At 41.6% G+C, this 16699-nt stretch overlaps 2 protein-coding genes across 2 annotated transcripts in view; one reads left to right on the top strand and one right to left on the bottom strand.

Moving 5' to 3' along the window:
* prr16 (proline rich 16) overlaps nt 1-826 on the bottom strand; it is a gene marked incomplete at both ends in the record, with an annotated part of 5542 nt that extends 4716 nt beyond the window's left edge. The window contains one exon of the mRNA XM_080432480.1: nt 671-826. Within this exon, the coding sequence (XP_080288606.1) occupies nt 671-826 (156 nt within the window). The remainder of the gene's footprint in view (nt 1-670) is intronic.
* Nucleotides 827-2733: 1907 nt separating this feature from the next.
* hsd17b4 (hydroxysteroid (17-beta) dehydrogenase 4) overlaps nt 2734-16699 on the top strand; it is a 45265-nt gene continuing 31299 nt past the window's right edge. Inside the window, exons 1-8 of the mRNA XM_080433742.1 lie at nt 2734-2895; nt 5743-5796; nt 10070-10177; nt 11012-11071; nt 11163-11184; nt 11336-11382; nt 14104-14188; nt 15852-16039. Of these exons, the coding sequence (XP_080289868.1) occupies nt 2838-2895; nt 5743-5796; nt 10070-10177; nt 11012-11071; nt 11163-11184; nt 11336-11382; nt 14104-14188; nt 15852-16039 (622 nt within the window). The 5' untranslated portion in view covers nt 2734-2837. The remainder of the gene's footprint in view (nt 2896-5742; nt 5797-10069; nt 10178-11011; nt 11072-11162; nt 11185-11335; nt 11383-14103; nt 14189-15851; nt 16040-16699) is intronic.

Below are 16699 nucleotides of genomic sequence, written 5' to 3'. Positions count from 1 at the left end.
TAACAAGGTGTCTGGAGAGAGAAAGAAAGCGTGAGAGAGAGAGAGATAAGCAGAGGGAGATAAAATGAGAGCAAGATGCAGAAGACAGACAGATAAAATACAGCATGAGAAACAGAACAGAGATTGAAGGAGAGGCAGAGGGGATGGAGATAGATACTGCTACATTGTGTGTGTAGGTACATAATTTGGCAGGAGACTATTGTCAGCAGTCAGCATTAAGATGATGAAATGCAATGCAAATCGCTGTCCTGGGTGAACCAACTCCACCATTAACTATTAATTGTGACAATTCTTTCCTCAGCTACTTTACTGTAATTAAAGCCTGCATATCAGCAGGCATGTCCCAAGTGCCTTTCATATCACATACATGAGCGACAGGGGAGGAGGAGCTTGCCATGTTGTGTGTGCATCGAATATGCTGTGTGTGTGTGTGTGTGTGTGTGTGTGTGTGTGTGTGTGTGTGTGTGTGTGTGTGTGTGTGTGTGTGTGTGTGTGTGTGTGTGTGCTGTCACTCATTTCAGGCCCCAGTGGGCTGGATGACAGCCGTCCATCTCGCTCTCAGACAAAATGTGCTTAGAAATAACCACCAGCATGACACACCACCATCATCATATTCCAAAACACTTTTTAAAGACAGACAAAGTGGGCACCTATTTTTTTTTTTTTTTACCTCTTTCAGTTCCTTGGCCACATCCTTGAGGTCCCCAAGAATGGTTTCCAAATTCTCCACGATTGTCTTGATCTCCTTCTTCACTTCCTTCTTCACTTTCACTTTGGAGACTACTACCCCTGCTTCGGCTTCTGCATTAAATGGTGTCCCTGACATTCTTCAGTTTGTGGCACAAATTCTGTGTTTCGTCAAGGACCTCAATCAAATCCTTTGGCTCCCACAGTGGTGCCACTTCTTTGCACAGTGCATTTTTTTTTGGGACTCTCCTGCTCTGTTTCACTTTCCTCGCCAGTCTATACTTGACATCTATGTCATACGTTCTCGTTTACTCTCCTTGTTTCTTGTTCACTTTCCTCCTCTTCAGCAGCCCTACATCACGCTACACTGTAGCGGAGCGCGGTGACAGCTGTTTCCCGACCACTACGCCTGCGCAATAGACCGAATCAAGAATAATCTTAAATTGTTACATTGTACTGATGTTGTCGGCGAAGCGGTGTTTCTCCTCCTGCCGTTACCTTTCTTCACGTTCCTGTTCAACGGCAAAACCTGACGCGGCAGAAATACACGTCGAAAGAGCTCTAAATTCACCATTATGCAAGATGGGAAAAAAAAAAAAACTATGATGGGGGAAAAAATATCATGAACAAAAATGTTAAATAGAAAGGAGAAAACAAACACGGACGGTCATCATCCAAGCCGTTTTTCTTCTGTCGGTCGTTACTGTAATTGTGGTGCATCTTTCCAGACATCTTAAATTGTAAAATAATCCCATTGACAAAATGTTTTAGACCTGTGGTTTGGCCAGGGCAGAGACCCCGACAGCAGTCAGATCCACTCCAGGGACACTTTCCCCCAGAAAATAACCCGTCAGTTTCATCCCGCCTCCATCGCAGCCTCCTTGGAGTGTGTCTGTCTGCTACAGTGTCGGGGCGGGTGGACTGCTCTCTCTCTCTCTCTCTCTCTCTCTCTCTCTCTCTCTCTTTCTCTCTCTGAGAGAGAGAGCCTCCCTTCTCGCCCCCTCTCTCCCTCTCCCCCCCCCTCTCTCTCTCCCTTGCTGCTGCATGGATGTAGGCTGGCTTGCTGTCACGCTCTCTGTATGGCTCTCTGTAGAAAAAGGCTCAGTTGTCATTTTGTGTCACACAGGTCACCACTGCAGAGGTAGCCTAGTTGTTTTGGCTTTAAGTGCATTTAACTGAATGAGACGTGTAGGCTACACACATCAGAGAAGAGAGCAGCTAATTATTAATTACACGTGTCACTTTTCAGTGATTTGGTGTGAACAATGTCTTATTTAGCCTACCATTATTGGTCCATCTGACCCCTTTGATGGACAAAAACAATGTCCATCCCCGGTCCAGGCCTTCGGTGGCTCTTGTGACCTGCTGTTTGAAACCACTCTACAGGAGGACCTCTCACCTGTCTGGAAGGTAACATATGAACTCTTGTGTGATTTGAAAGAGGTACTTGTGAGCATTAAAACAGATTAACATAAATAAAGTAACAAAAGCATGTAAAAGTCTGTTATTCAAAATTCACTTGAGTAAAAGTACAAAAGGCATTAAAATAAACTTAAAGTACTAAAAGTAAAAAGTATTCATTATGCAGAATGTCCCATTTTCAAGTTTTCAAAATACCCCAAAATCTTTTGAAAATAGCAGATCAAAAAGATCTCACAACCTGTCGCGTTGCGATGCGTTGTGAGCTTGTGTGTATATAGGGCTGAAGTGAAGTGGCTAATGTATGTTTTGTAATAATAATCAAAATCAATAACTTAGTTACCCAGGTAGCAAATCATGTCATACTGGTAACTAAATGTTTTCAAATTATTGTAGTGGAGTAAAAGTGCAATATTTGCCTCTGAGATGTATGGAGTACAAGTAAAAGTTGGAAATACTCTAGTAAAGTAAAAGCACCTCAAAATTGTACTAGTAGTTACTAGTTAGTTACTTTCCACCACTCGCTATAATAACAGTCGAGCGTGCCATGTATGGACGGTATCATAGTAATTCCGCTTCCTGATTGGTTGTGGTTTAGCCCGCCCCCTCCCCATTGCGGAAGCGAGAGAGTTGAAGTTCACCCTGCCTGCTGTCAGTGTTGTGTAGTTGTGTTGTGTTGTCCTCGGTACAGCTCAGTCTGTATTAAATCCATACAGAACCTGTTGTTCACCATGTCTGTGCCTTTGAGATTCGATGGGAAAGTGGTGCTTGTCACAGGAGCCGGAGGAGGTAAGACTATCCTGATGCAAGTTAGCATCAATAGCTAATTGTCTTGTAATGCATTGCTAACCAGAACATTTACAACGATGTGGGTCAAAAGTTATTCTCAGGTGGTAAGTGCTGACCACCATGAGTACCATAAAGTACCTTATAAGCTTTATCGAGTGACGTTTGTTAGCGACTCGTATAACCATGGTTGCATGTCGTTCAAAGCTAATGCTTTATATTTTATAATAATATCCTCATATCCTAACTCTTACAACCGTAAACTATAGAAAACTACCACAATAAGTTCATTGATAGTGTGGTTTACTTATAATCACAGAGAGCAAAGTACATCTGTGTCAGTGTCACCGAGTTATTAGTGTGTTAAAGGGCGCACAGAGCGCGCGCTCATGGGTGATCTGTTGCTCTATTAAGCAGTTGTTTTTGTGACCAAATAAACACTGGTAAAAGTTTCAATTATGCGATGTAGAAATACTGTGTTACAAGTAGAAGTCCCGTATTCATAATTTTCTTGAGTAAAAGTTCCCAAGAATTGGCATCATCAACATATACGTAAGGGCTAATATACGACAAAGTACCAAAAGTAAAAGTACTCATTGTGCAGACTGTCCTGTTTCACAAGGTATCATATGTATGAAATGTATTCAAATCTTTTGAAAATAGCATATCGCGACACATTGTGAGCTTGTAGATCGGCTATTTTCGAATAGCCAAAGTTTAAATGGGGCTTAAGTAGTTAATAGAAGTATTTTATCGAATCTGACTTTTACTTTCGTATCAGTCAGACTCGATCAAATACATCTATGATAGTCTTTATCCAAGGCTAGCAATACGCATCTCCCTAATTGCTTTGACTGACCATGGGTCTCAAGCCACTATTGTGTGTGTACTTGCATGTATGTACGTATGTATTGTACATATGTATCGTACATAACTTTGTACTTATGATAGCTAGTTATTGGCTTTAGGAGCTACCCTGTGCCTTGACAAAGAATAGGTGATGGCATCTAACACTAAACTGAAAGAAAATGGTGAAGTACAATAATATTATTGTACCTTAATTTTATTATTCTGTGCAGGACTTTCAGTTGTGTTTCAATTTTCCATTTAGGCAACAAAGTGTAAGTGCAACGCTGCCTAAGACAGAAAGACAGTACTTTACTGTATACTGTACTGTAATAATACTACTAAACAGTAAAGTACAGACTACAAAGTGTAGTTTATAGATATAAGAAAAAAAATCACACCCTGTGTGAAGTGGGCGGTGTCTTCCTAGCTAACCACAATACTGAATGGAGTCAACCAATGATGTACAAAAAATAAATAACTATCTATGCTTTGTCACAATTCCATCTTTAACCTTTTCTGATATAGATGGGTTTCCGCGCGACGTCATCACAGAGCAGAGTGTGCAATCTGCGCATGCGGGAGGTAGAACGACCCGGAAGTGCCATTCACTCTATTGTTATTTTCGGGATTTAGATAGGCATAATGCTGCTATTATAGGCATAATAGGCATAATGCTGCTATTATATAAAGACAGATCCAACTTCCGACAAATCATTTTTATTGAGTAAAGAAGATATTACAAACTGCATCATTTAATCTACTTTCATTAAACCCGGTGAAGACCATTTTTTTTATCAATGTACAATGGCCAGAGCTGCTGCGGGTAATAGCGCCCTCTACAGGCTCTTCCCTCCACTGCGCGCGCATCATCCTCTCATGTTTACAAACGGGAAACCCATCTATATGCTTTGATCTTAAAGAGCCACTTCTAGGAAGACTTTCTATTTTCTTCTCAATATCGGTTTTCCCTTTTCTCATTTCAGCCATAGTGATCTTTGACTTCTACTTTACTGTTCTCACGAAATGGACAGTATCTAAGTAATATACTAATGTTACATCACAGTGGTTTTAGATTAGTTTCGTCATATGTATCACTAGCCAATCACAGCATGTGTCTTGCTAGCTAATCACAATACTGAATGGAGTCGATCAATCATGTACAAAAGATAAATACATTTATTGAAACACTCTTTATGATGGACAAAACCATAACTTAAAAAAAACCAATTTATGGTTTTCTTTAAGTTATGGTTGCTTATATAGGGCTATGCACATGTGTCATGTGACACTGGCCAATCACAGTCCTGAATAGATTGTGATTGGCCAATCACAGCGCAGGATAATTGTACAAATTTCCAAACCTCACTTTTAGGGGCGGTTTCACTGCCCAAGATATTTGTACATTTTTCCAAATCTCACTTATAGGGCTGTTTCACCGCCCAAAAACAAAGTCACATAAAGCAATATCTTCTAGGGTACAACTACTGTATATCATCCAAATAACAATTGAATTATTGTGAGGCTGCAACCCCCAGTGTTGGCTGAAACTTGTTGGCTTTCAATGTTCCACAATCAGCTAGCCAGCAGTAAAGGCCTTTATATGGTGTGCTACCAGAAGAGCTGCCTTTAGTGTTTCTCCTTTTTTGATATCTGTAACCATAGACATATAAAGGTAGACGCCACCTCCGGCTCTGAGGCGTCTGTATCCCGGCCGTGGCAGAATCTAGTTGTATGAAAATATAACGGGATATTTTTATACAACTAGATTCTGACAAGTCCCGGAAAAGACGCGCTGTGATTGGCCAGTAGTCAGGAAGCTTGCCTTCTCCAAAATGGCGGCCGCGATACAGGTCGCTCCAATGAACTGCAGAGGCCAATGAGGTATCTAGGTTTCTATATGTATGTGTGTAACTGCCTAAAGAGCATCTTCTGGTTTACTACTCATCAGGTACCTGCTTGAGTGCTCTGCTGTTTTTCGAGTTTTACATTTTCTTTCCTCAGGTCTTGGCAGAGAATATGCACTGGCTTTTGGTGAGAGAGGAGCCTCAGTTGTGGGTGAGTGAGATATTGACTGTGTCCGAAATAATTCACTAGTCCCTACACCTACACACATCAGAGCCCGACCAATGCCAGATTTTTGCGTCCGATCTTGTTGCTAAATTAATTCCAATCAATTGAAAAAAACTTTTGATTTGATGAAAGTTTCTATTTGAGAACATTTAATTTACAAAGAAAATTAACACAAATAACTTTTTGATAGATAAAAAAAAACCACAAACTGAACTTCCATCCATCTTCTACGACTTATCCGGAGTCGTGTCGCTGAGGCATTAGTTCCAGCAGAGAATCCCAGACTTCCCTTTCCCAGGCCACATCAGCTACTTCCTACTGGGGGATCCCGAGGCGTTCCAAGGCCAGCATGGAGATATAATCCCCCCCCCCCATATGGTCCTTGGTCTGCCCCATGGTCTCTTCCCAGGTGGATGTGCGCCAAAAACCTCCCCAGGGAGGTGGCCAGTAGGCATCCGTTCTAGATGCCGGAACCACTTCAACTGGCTGCTTTCCACATAAAGGAGTACTCTGAATCTCTCTCGGATTACTCTCTCTATCTCTCTCGGATGACTGCCCTATCCCCACGGCCCGTTCACTTTGGTGCGTCACGCTTTGAAGACTAACTTTAAGTTTCAATGTAATGTCTATGTAGACGTGCGTTTCACGCACAGCAAAAAGCGTGGCTCCAAGCCATTTTTCTCTGTTGGAGAAGGCTTCGGGCTCTAAATTTTTCTTTATTACACCAAGCAGGCACACACGCTGATGCGTCAGTGACAGCGGCCACTCATAACCTCGGACACGCCCAGTTTTTGCTTTTAGCTTCATGCTTTTTTGCGTGATGTGTCAATGTGTACACAGCTTTATGGAGATGCCAGCCACCCTCCAGAGAGAACTCATTTTTGCCGCTTGTGTCAGCAATCTCATTCTTTGGGTCATGACCCGCATGTCAAGACCATAGACGAGACGAGAGTAGGAACGAAGACCGAGAGTTTTGCCTTCTGGCGCCGCTCCCTTTTCGTCACAACATTGCCGTACACTTCAGTGAACACTGTACCTCTCCTGCTGCTCCCATTATCTGGCTGATCTCCCGGCTCTGTTCTCCCCTCACTCGTGAACAAGACCCTGAGATACTTGAACTCCTTCACTTGGGTTAAGGCCTCATTCCCCACCTGGAGTACACTCCAACCGTTTCGTGCTGAGAACCGTCGTCTCAGATTAAGTAGGCTGCACCAACGCTCCTGGTTTCGTGTATAGAGGGGCGGGTGTATAGAGGCGCAGAGAGACTGCGCCTGATCCCATTGGTTCACCGATCTGTCCGTCAACCCCCGCCCCGTTAACACAACATTACGAGCGACGCCCACTGCACTCTGGTTGGTTGGGGAAATGAAACACTTCCTATACCGGGTACACCGACACGTTCCTCCAGGCTTTTATTTTTTAGCAAAACTAAACAATAAAAGTCTGGAGATCGAGGCTACAGATTAAGAGACAAACTGAACTTTATTTTATTTAAACACTTAAGCCCTATTCAAACATTTCCCGCTTTACTATCTACTCATTTTCAGAGCTTCCGAAGTACAGACTGTTTGAAAATGGTTTGAGCCAACATGTCTGTCTCGAGAGACTATTTAGCAAGTGGTCCCACTGGCAGAAAGACAATACAAAACTAGACGCGTCGCAATTCTGGGAAATTGCAAAGTGTGGTTGCACCGACGCCGGTCGCAGGTCGCCACCGCCGGGACTTGAGGAATACGCTTGGAGGAATACCGTCGGAGGCCGCGTGACGTGCCATTCGAATTTGGTGCTGATTGGATCCTGCGTTCGTGATACATGGCGTTTTGATTTGAAGAAATAGGCCCCTCCCACTAAAATAAATAAGCCCCTCCCACAAATGTAGCGGGCCAATGACATCGTCATGTCACTCCTGAGATCACTTGCGTTTCATTTTGAGAGGATTGATCCCCCCAAAAATCATGTTTTTGCATCAAACGGTTACGTTTTGCGCAGTTGTGGCGCCCCCTATGGATCAAAGTGGAAATGCTTTTGGGGATTTGTTGAGTACCCTTGACATGTGATGCAAATTTGGGATTGACTGGACGTTTTGTTCGTGATTTGTGGGCTTTTTTGTAAAACGGGCCCCTCCCTCTAACTTTGGAAGCCATTTACGGACGAACGGTATGGACTATCAAAATTCTGTTTCGCTCCAGATTATCGCATGGGTCCAGAGATCATGTGTACCGATTTTTGTGAAATTTGGAGAAAATATGTGGGAGGAGGAGCTAAAAGTGTGTTTTGAAGAAAATTCAAAATGGCGGAAAATCTATCATGACGCAAATGGGCGTGGCCTATATGGGGAGTTGCGTCATGACCCAAGGAATCTAGGGGAAAAAAGATTTTTATTCTAGGATCTACGGTTCAAGAGTTATAGGCCAAAACGTAAAGTGGGCTGTTACAGCGCCACCATGAGGCCGACTGGTGTAATTTGTTTTTAAAATAATTTCGGACTAAATCATGAACCTCCCCACCAAATCTGGTAACTCTAGCTCTTACGGTTTCAGAGCAAAAAATACTTGCATTTGAGTTTTTTCACTTTTCCATTAAAGTGGATGGGGAAATTTAATGCACTAATAAATCAATATAAATTAAACTATTTAACCAATCTCTTAGCAAAATACAAGTGCACGATTCCCGGTGAAGCCGGTCATTTTGACATATGGCACTAAATTGGGAAAAATAAACTGTGGGAGGAGATGCAGCCCGAAATAAAGTTTATCTATAAAGAATAAAGTTTCTGTAAAACAATAGTCTGGTTGCCCATTCGGGCAACCACACTAACAAGAAGCTACACTGTAGCTAAGAGCCGCAGCTTGATGCATGCCACACATTCCTGGCATATCCTGGCTATTATTTATTTAATATATAAAATTGCCGAGCCGATGTTTTAACAAAAACTGCAAAATGAAGTGTAATCAATATATATTTTTAAATTTTTATTCAAGTTTCTATTTGAGAACATTTAACTTATAAGCAAACAAATACATTTATAAACACAAATAATGTTTGATAGATAAAACAATGAACACAAACTGAACTTCCATCTATCTTCCTCTGCTTAGTCAGGTGTTGGAGGTAACGGTTACAGCAGAGAATCCCAGACTTCCCTTTCTCAGGCCACATTAGCTACAGTACTAACTGGGGGATCCTGAGGCGTTTAAAGGCCAGCATGGAGATGATACAGTAATCCCCCCATCTAATCTTTTCTCCACATTTAGCCATTATGCCAATTCCTGATTTTCCCACACACTTGTGTAGTCTTGTCACTCACTGCTGACTCCTACTGTCCCTAGAGCCAAGGAAAAACCTCTGCCCCACAGTTTGCACATCGGCCTGTTATAGCGCCACCAGGAGGCCGATTTTTGCTAAACTCATTTTTTAAATATTACTCCTACATCAAAAACAATTGTAAAAAAAAAACCATCACACCAATCGGTAAACATTATCTCTATAGTCATGTGATAAAGACAGATCAGATCATGTATATTGATTGGTAGCTCAGTCTGTACAGCACTCGCCTTTGGACCACAAGGTTCTATTGCGCTCCACCTCAGCAATTAATCTCCCAGGGATATATAGTAGCACATTGAAAAGGGGATAGACACCCTTGTTCTCAGCTGATACTCAATGCAATACGTTGCACAGAGAAAGAGAAAAATAAAACCAGAAGAGAATGTGTTTTCAAACATTTTCAAAGACGAGGAGTTAGGACAATTCAACGCTCCAACTTACAAGAGTTGTCTTTTGAAGACACATTTTATTTTTTACTTTAGTATGATAAGTCAACATAAATTTGATGATATCTTGGCGAGCTGCAAATCTCAGAGAGTGAGACCCCATCAGCACCATTGACGGCAGTATGTGTCATGTAAAAGGATTTTTTTTATGTGTAATTAGCATCTTCGTAAACACTGTTTTATCAAACAGGAGATTGAGTTTCTCAGCAATGTCATGATCTGCCATGTTGAATGTGATGCCTTCTATTCAAATGAATTCTGGTTGGCTGTCTGTGTTTCTATTGTTGTCGTTATAGTTGTGGTGTGGACTCTGCCATCAACTCTGGTTAGAATGATTTTTAGAACAATATGTTTATAGTTGTCATTATAATTAGCATTCTTGGCGTGGATGGCTCTTTACTGCCACCCTCTGTAACCTTAATCATCAGAGGAGAAATTGAAAAACTGACCCCAATATTGCTAATCTTTTTCTTCTTTCTTTACAGTGAATGACCTTGGGGGAGACATTAAAGGGGGTGGGAAGAGTTCTGCAGCTGCTGATAAGGTGGTAGAGGAGATAACAGCCAAGGGAGGCAAGGCTATAGCCAACTATGGTGAGTTTTTTTGTACTGGGTCCAGTTCTTCTACTCGTTGTCACCTTCTCATCCAGCTCATGTCTTCTTTCTTTCTATATCCTATACTGTATATATTTCTAAACATAAACTGTTCATACTTAATGTGTCTTACGTAAAATAACTGACAGATTTCTACCAGTATTAATTCATGTGCTGCAGACTGTCAACTTGTTAATTGAAGTCTAGACAAAATTATCACTTATCTTCAATTTACAGTACATCTGTAATGGCCCTGACACACTGAAAGCGCCATTGAAGCTCATGTCACTGATGCTTGCGTCACGCAGGTCCGCCTGTTCACATCTATTTAATTTCAAAAGTCCAGGTGTTTGGATAGTATGTGCCATGCGTCGGCGCTCAAAAATGGAACCAAGCGCGACAACGTGTTAAAGCCTTAAGACTACATATATCAAAGAATCATTGTGTCGATTTAGTATTTTGCACAGTTTGGCACAGTATGTAGCTGTATTGCAGAGGATGATTCACTTGATCAGTATGAAGTTGATATACCTTGACCTTCTAGAATGATGTTTCCATCCATCTTCCTAAACAATGATGCCTGGCAATGAACAGGCAAACATATGTCGCCATGAGGACAGATTGATGCATTAGCACGTCATGCATCATTGCAGAACATTTTCCTTGGCACTTTATCAGCATCTGTACATTATGAATTAAAGTGTGCCATCTCACCATTGTGACCAGCTATTTATCCACAAACCTAAGTCAGTTTATAATTATTATTCTGATGTATTAAGACTCAAAGACGAAGGTGAACGATGCATCATATTAATATCTGTTTGGTGTTAACAGATTCTGTGGAAGACGGAGAGAAAGTGATCCAGACAGCTTTAGATGCATTTGGAAAAATAGGTGAGCTCATCTGAAATTAATATAACGGTTATATATTAAAGCTGTTACTGCAATTTAATAAAACAGAATTGACTATATTTTCTTTTCTCAGATATTGTTGTGAACAATGCTGGGTAAGTCGCTATGCAACAATGATCATAATAAAATGTTACCAAGGAAACTAGTTTTCTTGTTAAGCTAGTTCATACTGTACTGGCATAAAAGCACATTCATGAATATTTTGGTACAAAAGCTGAAAAGACTATCTCAATTATTTTCCTCAAGGATACTTCGTGATCGGTCATTTGCCAGGACTAGCGATGTGGACTGGGGTGAGTTGATCATATCCCAGTAGATGTTACAATGTATCAGTTAATCACTTTTAATCACTTTAAAAAAAATTGATCTGTCATACTTGAAACAGGAGGAGAATGCCAAATTTGAAATAGAATTCTATTGTTTGTTGGCATGTGGGTTTTGATAGACTTCCCATGTAATTTTGGCGGGGATGTTAGTGCAGTAGTAGAGTGTAGACGGAGGAAACCAAAGTCGCGTAGAAGGGAGTCATGTGAGACATGTTTAGTCGGTTTAACACTCGGGTCCTTGCAACTCACAAGTAGCATGAGGACCGTGCACTAACAGACTGAGCCACTAGGCAATCCCCGTCGTTTTTTTATGTCCAGGAGGCCAACGGCCGGGCTGTAGATTATGTTTTTGCACCTGTCTATTTGTGAGTCTGTCTATATGTATGTCTGGAGCTAATCTCTTAAAGTAGTAGACCAATCAGTGCCACATGTTTTGTGTACGCTGTCAGTAGGCTAATGAATCACTCCCCACATATCATTTTCAAATCAGCCTCATGGTTGCGCTATACCAGCCCACTTTACATTTTGGCTTATAACCCTTGAACCGTAAGCCGTAGACTAAAAATGGTATCCAGGGAAAAGGAGTCCTTGGTTCATGACACAACTCTCCATACATGCCCATTTATGCCTAACAAAATTTTCTTAAAAACGCAGTTTTTGCTACTCCTCCTTAGGGTTGGGTATCGTTTGGGCTTTTATACGCTACTGGTGCTAAACCAACACTTTTAAAACGGTGCTTAAACAGTGCCTGAACTGATACTTCAGTACTAATAAAAGGCACAAAATGTTCTTCCGACACTTTGTAACTCTTTACGCTCCGTTACTTAAACGTCACTGTCCTAGACCGACAGCTTTACAATCCAGTATTAGCTTTATGCTCCAATATTACAACACCTTAAAACACATTAACAACACGCACGCCTACGCCAAGTACAGTTGAAATTCCGCACATCATTTCTCCCCCCATGTAACATTTTGCCTCTTACACAGCCCTGGGTAGGCCACCCAGGGCTACCTGTTGGTACTGGCACATTTCTGACAGTCGATTACTTTTTCCATTATTGTCAATATTTATCTCTTTTTATGGTTCAGAGCCTCAACCATGGAATCAAATCTGTTAATTAGCTAAATAGAATAGAACATGGGATATTGAAGAGTAGGACCATTTTCTTCAACTCCTGTGGATACAACTTAGCCTGTTAGCATCAGACACCCTAGCACCCAGGCATCTTGATCTACAACATTCATTGTATCTCTCTGCAGCACATTGCCTCCTTTAGTAAGTATGAACAAATGTTTAATAGCTTAACCACAATGAACTCTAGCACACCTATTCTGGGCATGTCATAATAAACAAACATTCGTCAGAAATAGAAGATCTATGAACGAAGCCTTTGGTGGGGAATTTTGGTTTGACAGGTGTTGCTGTATTCCATTTATGGATAGGGTTATGAATTTGAGCACCGTTCAGAGATGATATGGAGGCATAATATGTTTCATAATCAAATTGAAACGAGTGCCTCCATAACATCTCTGATGGGTGCTCAAATTGAACAATTTTCATCATACAAATATTTAGGTTCATGTCTAAATGAGGATCTTATCTTATTAAAACCCATATAACCATATAACCAATCTATCAAAGACAATCAAACAAAAAATCGTGTTCTTTTACACAGAAGCAAACCATGTTTCTCATTAGAGAACATGAAAATGATTGCATAAGCTACACAATCATGCCCATTTTGATTATCGAGATATTTTATATGCATGCCTTAATCAGTATGTTAAAGCCCCTGGATACAATCTATTATAGTGCACTGCGCTTTGTTATGGGAGAGGGTTTTAGTACTCCTCGTACACTAGGGTGGTTTTCCGCTGCTCTTAGAAGGAAGCAGCATATTACTCTTGCTTTTCCCAGCACAACTTCCTAAACTACCCTTGTATCTGAGCTGGCTCCTGTCTATCAAAGGCTCATGTCATGGTACCAGATCACCAGGTTATGTTGGAGGTTCCTCAAAACAGAACAAAGCTGGGAAATATACCCTTCAGCATGTGTGCACCCATATGTATGGGACAAATGTCAGGATAGTTTGAAGCTGGATTACTCACTTACTTTTGATACTTTTAAGAGATTAGAGACCAAGGTCACGGTAAAATGTATTGTCCACGAGGGAAATTTGGCTTGGGCTTTCCACCCCTGCTGCAGCCACAAAAACATACAAAGAAAATACAATACAGTAAAAATACAAGACCTTGGTCTTATTCCCTAAATAAAGGTTTAATCAAAATGAAAATAAAAGCAAGCTAGCACACAAAGATCAAGTGCAGTAGAAAGCACACATATTGTCTTTGATAAGATGTCAATTTACTAGATATTCTATTTTAGTTCAGACCGACCATGTTGAATGAAACGTCCTGCTCTGTATCCCAGACATGGCAAGCACCACTGTGGTGCTTGCCTGCTCTGACCTACACTGACTTATAGTGTGTGTCTTTGTGAAACCAGGTATTGTTCCTTTATACTTGTTGTCTGTAGAACAGATTGCCCCAGGGGGACAATAAAATATCCTCAAACTGATGACTTCTTCTGTGACTCGGCTTCCTCCAAGGCAATATCCAATATATTTTGTTTGCCTGCCATTTTATCATGTTATACTGAGTTCTCCTTCTTGCCCTGCATTCCAGACCTCATCCACAGAGTTCATTTGAGAGGTTCCTTCATGGTGACGAGAGCAGCCTGGAACCACATGAAGAACCAGAAGTTTGGCAGGTGAGGAACCCAGCTGCAAAAGAAAAAAAATACTGTGCACATTTCAGACCCCAGTTCTGACTGTACACTGTCCTTGTTTTTCTGCCTGCCTTGAGGGGAGGAGATGGAATGTCACACTTACACATAATGTATACACACCATACTATCCTATCCTACTATTAAATGAACAAAACTCAGTCAGTCCGTCCTCATCCATGTTTCTCCTCAGTGGATTGACCAGTTGATCTGAAATTGCACATGGGCATTGACTGTTGGCATATACAGGGAGTGAGGTAGAAGATTCCTCACTTCCCCATATTTAAGCTAATTATTAGCATTTTCACCACAGGATGGGATCTGTAGTTGCAGTCCTAGCAGGCTATGGGATCTTTATTCATGGTTGCGGTCCCATAGCCCGGATGGACGGTGGGTGGAAATGCGGGTATGGAATAGTACGTACAGTACAGTTAATACGATGACTGATGATTGGACTACAGTTAGTGGGGTTCTTCTTATGCGAGGCTTGCTTAGTAGAGAGTGAGACACACGCTCTTAACTGAAGAGTTGCATGCAACATAGTCTACTCACCTAATTTTTGTGTCTATATAAGTGGGAAGACAAGAATGACATTACGCAATGTCATGATATCCTCTTGATTTGCAGCCAGGCAAATCAGATGACAAATTGCCATCCTCTTAAACAATTGTGTGTGTCTCTTTTTGCTTGTGTAAAAAAAAACGTTTGTGCGTGAGACGGGAGAGAGACTGTGTGTGTGTGTGTGTGTTTGGGGTTGGGTTGTTACAGTATATGCACCAGAGAAAGGCAGTGAGAGAGAAAATGACATTTCTTCACGTTCTTTCTGAATTTTAGCTAGTTAGAATGGCAGATGAACACCTGCCTAGTTGTTTCCATTCTTGAAATCTTAATCTTGTGAAATGAAAATATGTGACGTTAAGAATCAGTTTAATTTGTATTCCGTGGTCTCGCCCACTTGGAGACGTTCTATATTATAATTTTCTTGGAGGCGATATAAAGAGGGTTCTGAATGCCAGGAAAGTTTTTAATTAATTTAGCAATTGGTCCCCCCCCCCTCCTTTCTTTTTCCAAGATAAAGGGTACTGATGATGTTATTTATTTTATTATAATGCCTGCAGTAATAGAAACTGAGATCACATTACATTCAGTCACAAGGCTTTAGAGTATCCCAAAACCCAATAATGATGATGGTGCAGATCCGATCATAGCGGCTGGTCTCTGGCCATCACTAACCTCGTCCGATGCGAGTGGGCTGTGATTTGGGTCATTGGGTTCTGATGGGCAGTGAGGCAGCATGGTGCAGATGTCTCCTCTGGTTGATGGAGTGTTTGTATTGTGTTTCAACTCATTATTACTGCTTGACTGCAGCCAACTCACTGCCCGAGACTATGCTACATCCTTACAACACTGTGTGTGTGTGTGTGTGTGTGTGTGTGTGTGGCATGCATGTGTGCCTACACAGTATGCACACTTTCCTTGTATGCATGCAGTATATCCTTGCATCTGTTCGGTGTGTCCTTATGTGCATTTGTGTGTGTCGGTGTGTGAATGTAATATACGCGTTAGTCTGCCACATCCATCACCGTGCAGCCATGGGTGTCATTCTGCATTAGCACTGACTTGTTGCCTCGGGAATGTCTGTGAACAGAATCATTATGACGTCGTCAGCCGCAGGGATCTACGGTAACTTTGGCCAGGCCAACTACAGCGCTGCCAAGCTGGGCCTGCTGGGCCTGGCTAACACCCTGGCCATCGAGGGACAGAAGTATAACATCCTCTGCAACACTATCGCTCCCACCGCAGGCTCCCGACTCACAGAGACCGTCATGCCCCCAGGTAAGCCAGATGGACTGATGCAATAATATATGTACAGTTATACATATATTTATGTGTGTGTGTGTCAGTCACGGGGGCCTATATATATATATATATATATATATATATATATATATATATATATATATATATATATATATATATATATATATATAATAGTGATATTACTGATACATCTGACTGCTTTCTGTAATATGCAAGGTTGCAATGGTTTTAAACTACACTGCTGGTGGCAATCCTGTTGATTAGGAGGGTGTCAAGTGCTTAGAGTTCTCAACGGGCCTGAAAATTAAGGCCCGGCCCTAACTGGGCCCTAACTGGGCCCTACTGGGCCGGCCCGACCCGAACAATTACCATACGTTTAGGCCCAAAAACCCGAAAAGGTGTTATTATGTGCGTAATGTCCTCAAAGTCACGCATCCAACAAGCTTTGAACTGAGCCGATTGGACCTTCCGTTCCAGAGATAATGGCCAAAACATCTTGAAAACGGCCACTTTCGCCGAACATTTTTTATCGCCGATTTTCGATTGAGTTTTGGCCATTGTCGCCCGCTTTTCTTTAATAACACGGGCTAGGAAGGTCGGACAGCGACAAACTAGATACCTGAGTAAAAGTTCACTTTGAACTGCATCCAACACATCACTGCCATTTCCGTCTGC

This window comes from Gymnoscopelus braueri (genome assembly GCF_963280865.1).
Source record: "Gymnoscopelus braueri genome assembly, chromosome: 7".
Classification (NCBI taxonomy): Eukaryota; Metazoa; Chordata; class Actinopteri; order Myctophiformes; family Myctophidae; genus Gymnoscopelus; species Gymnoscopelus braueri.
Note: the sequence above shows the minus strand (reverse complement) of the source record. Positions and strands in the feature narration are given on the sequence as shown.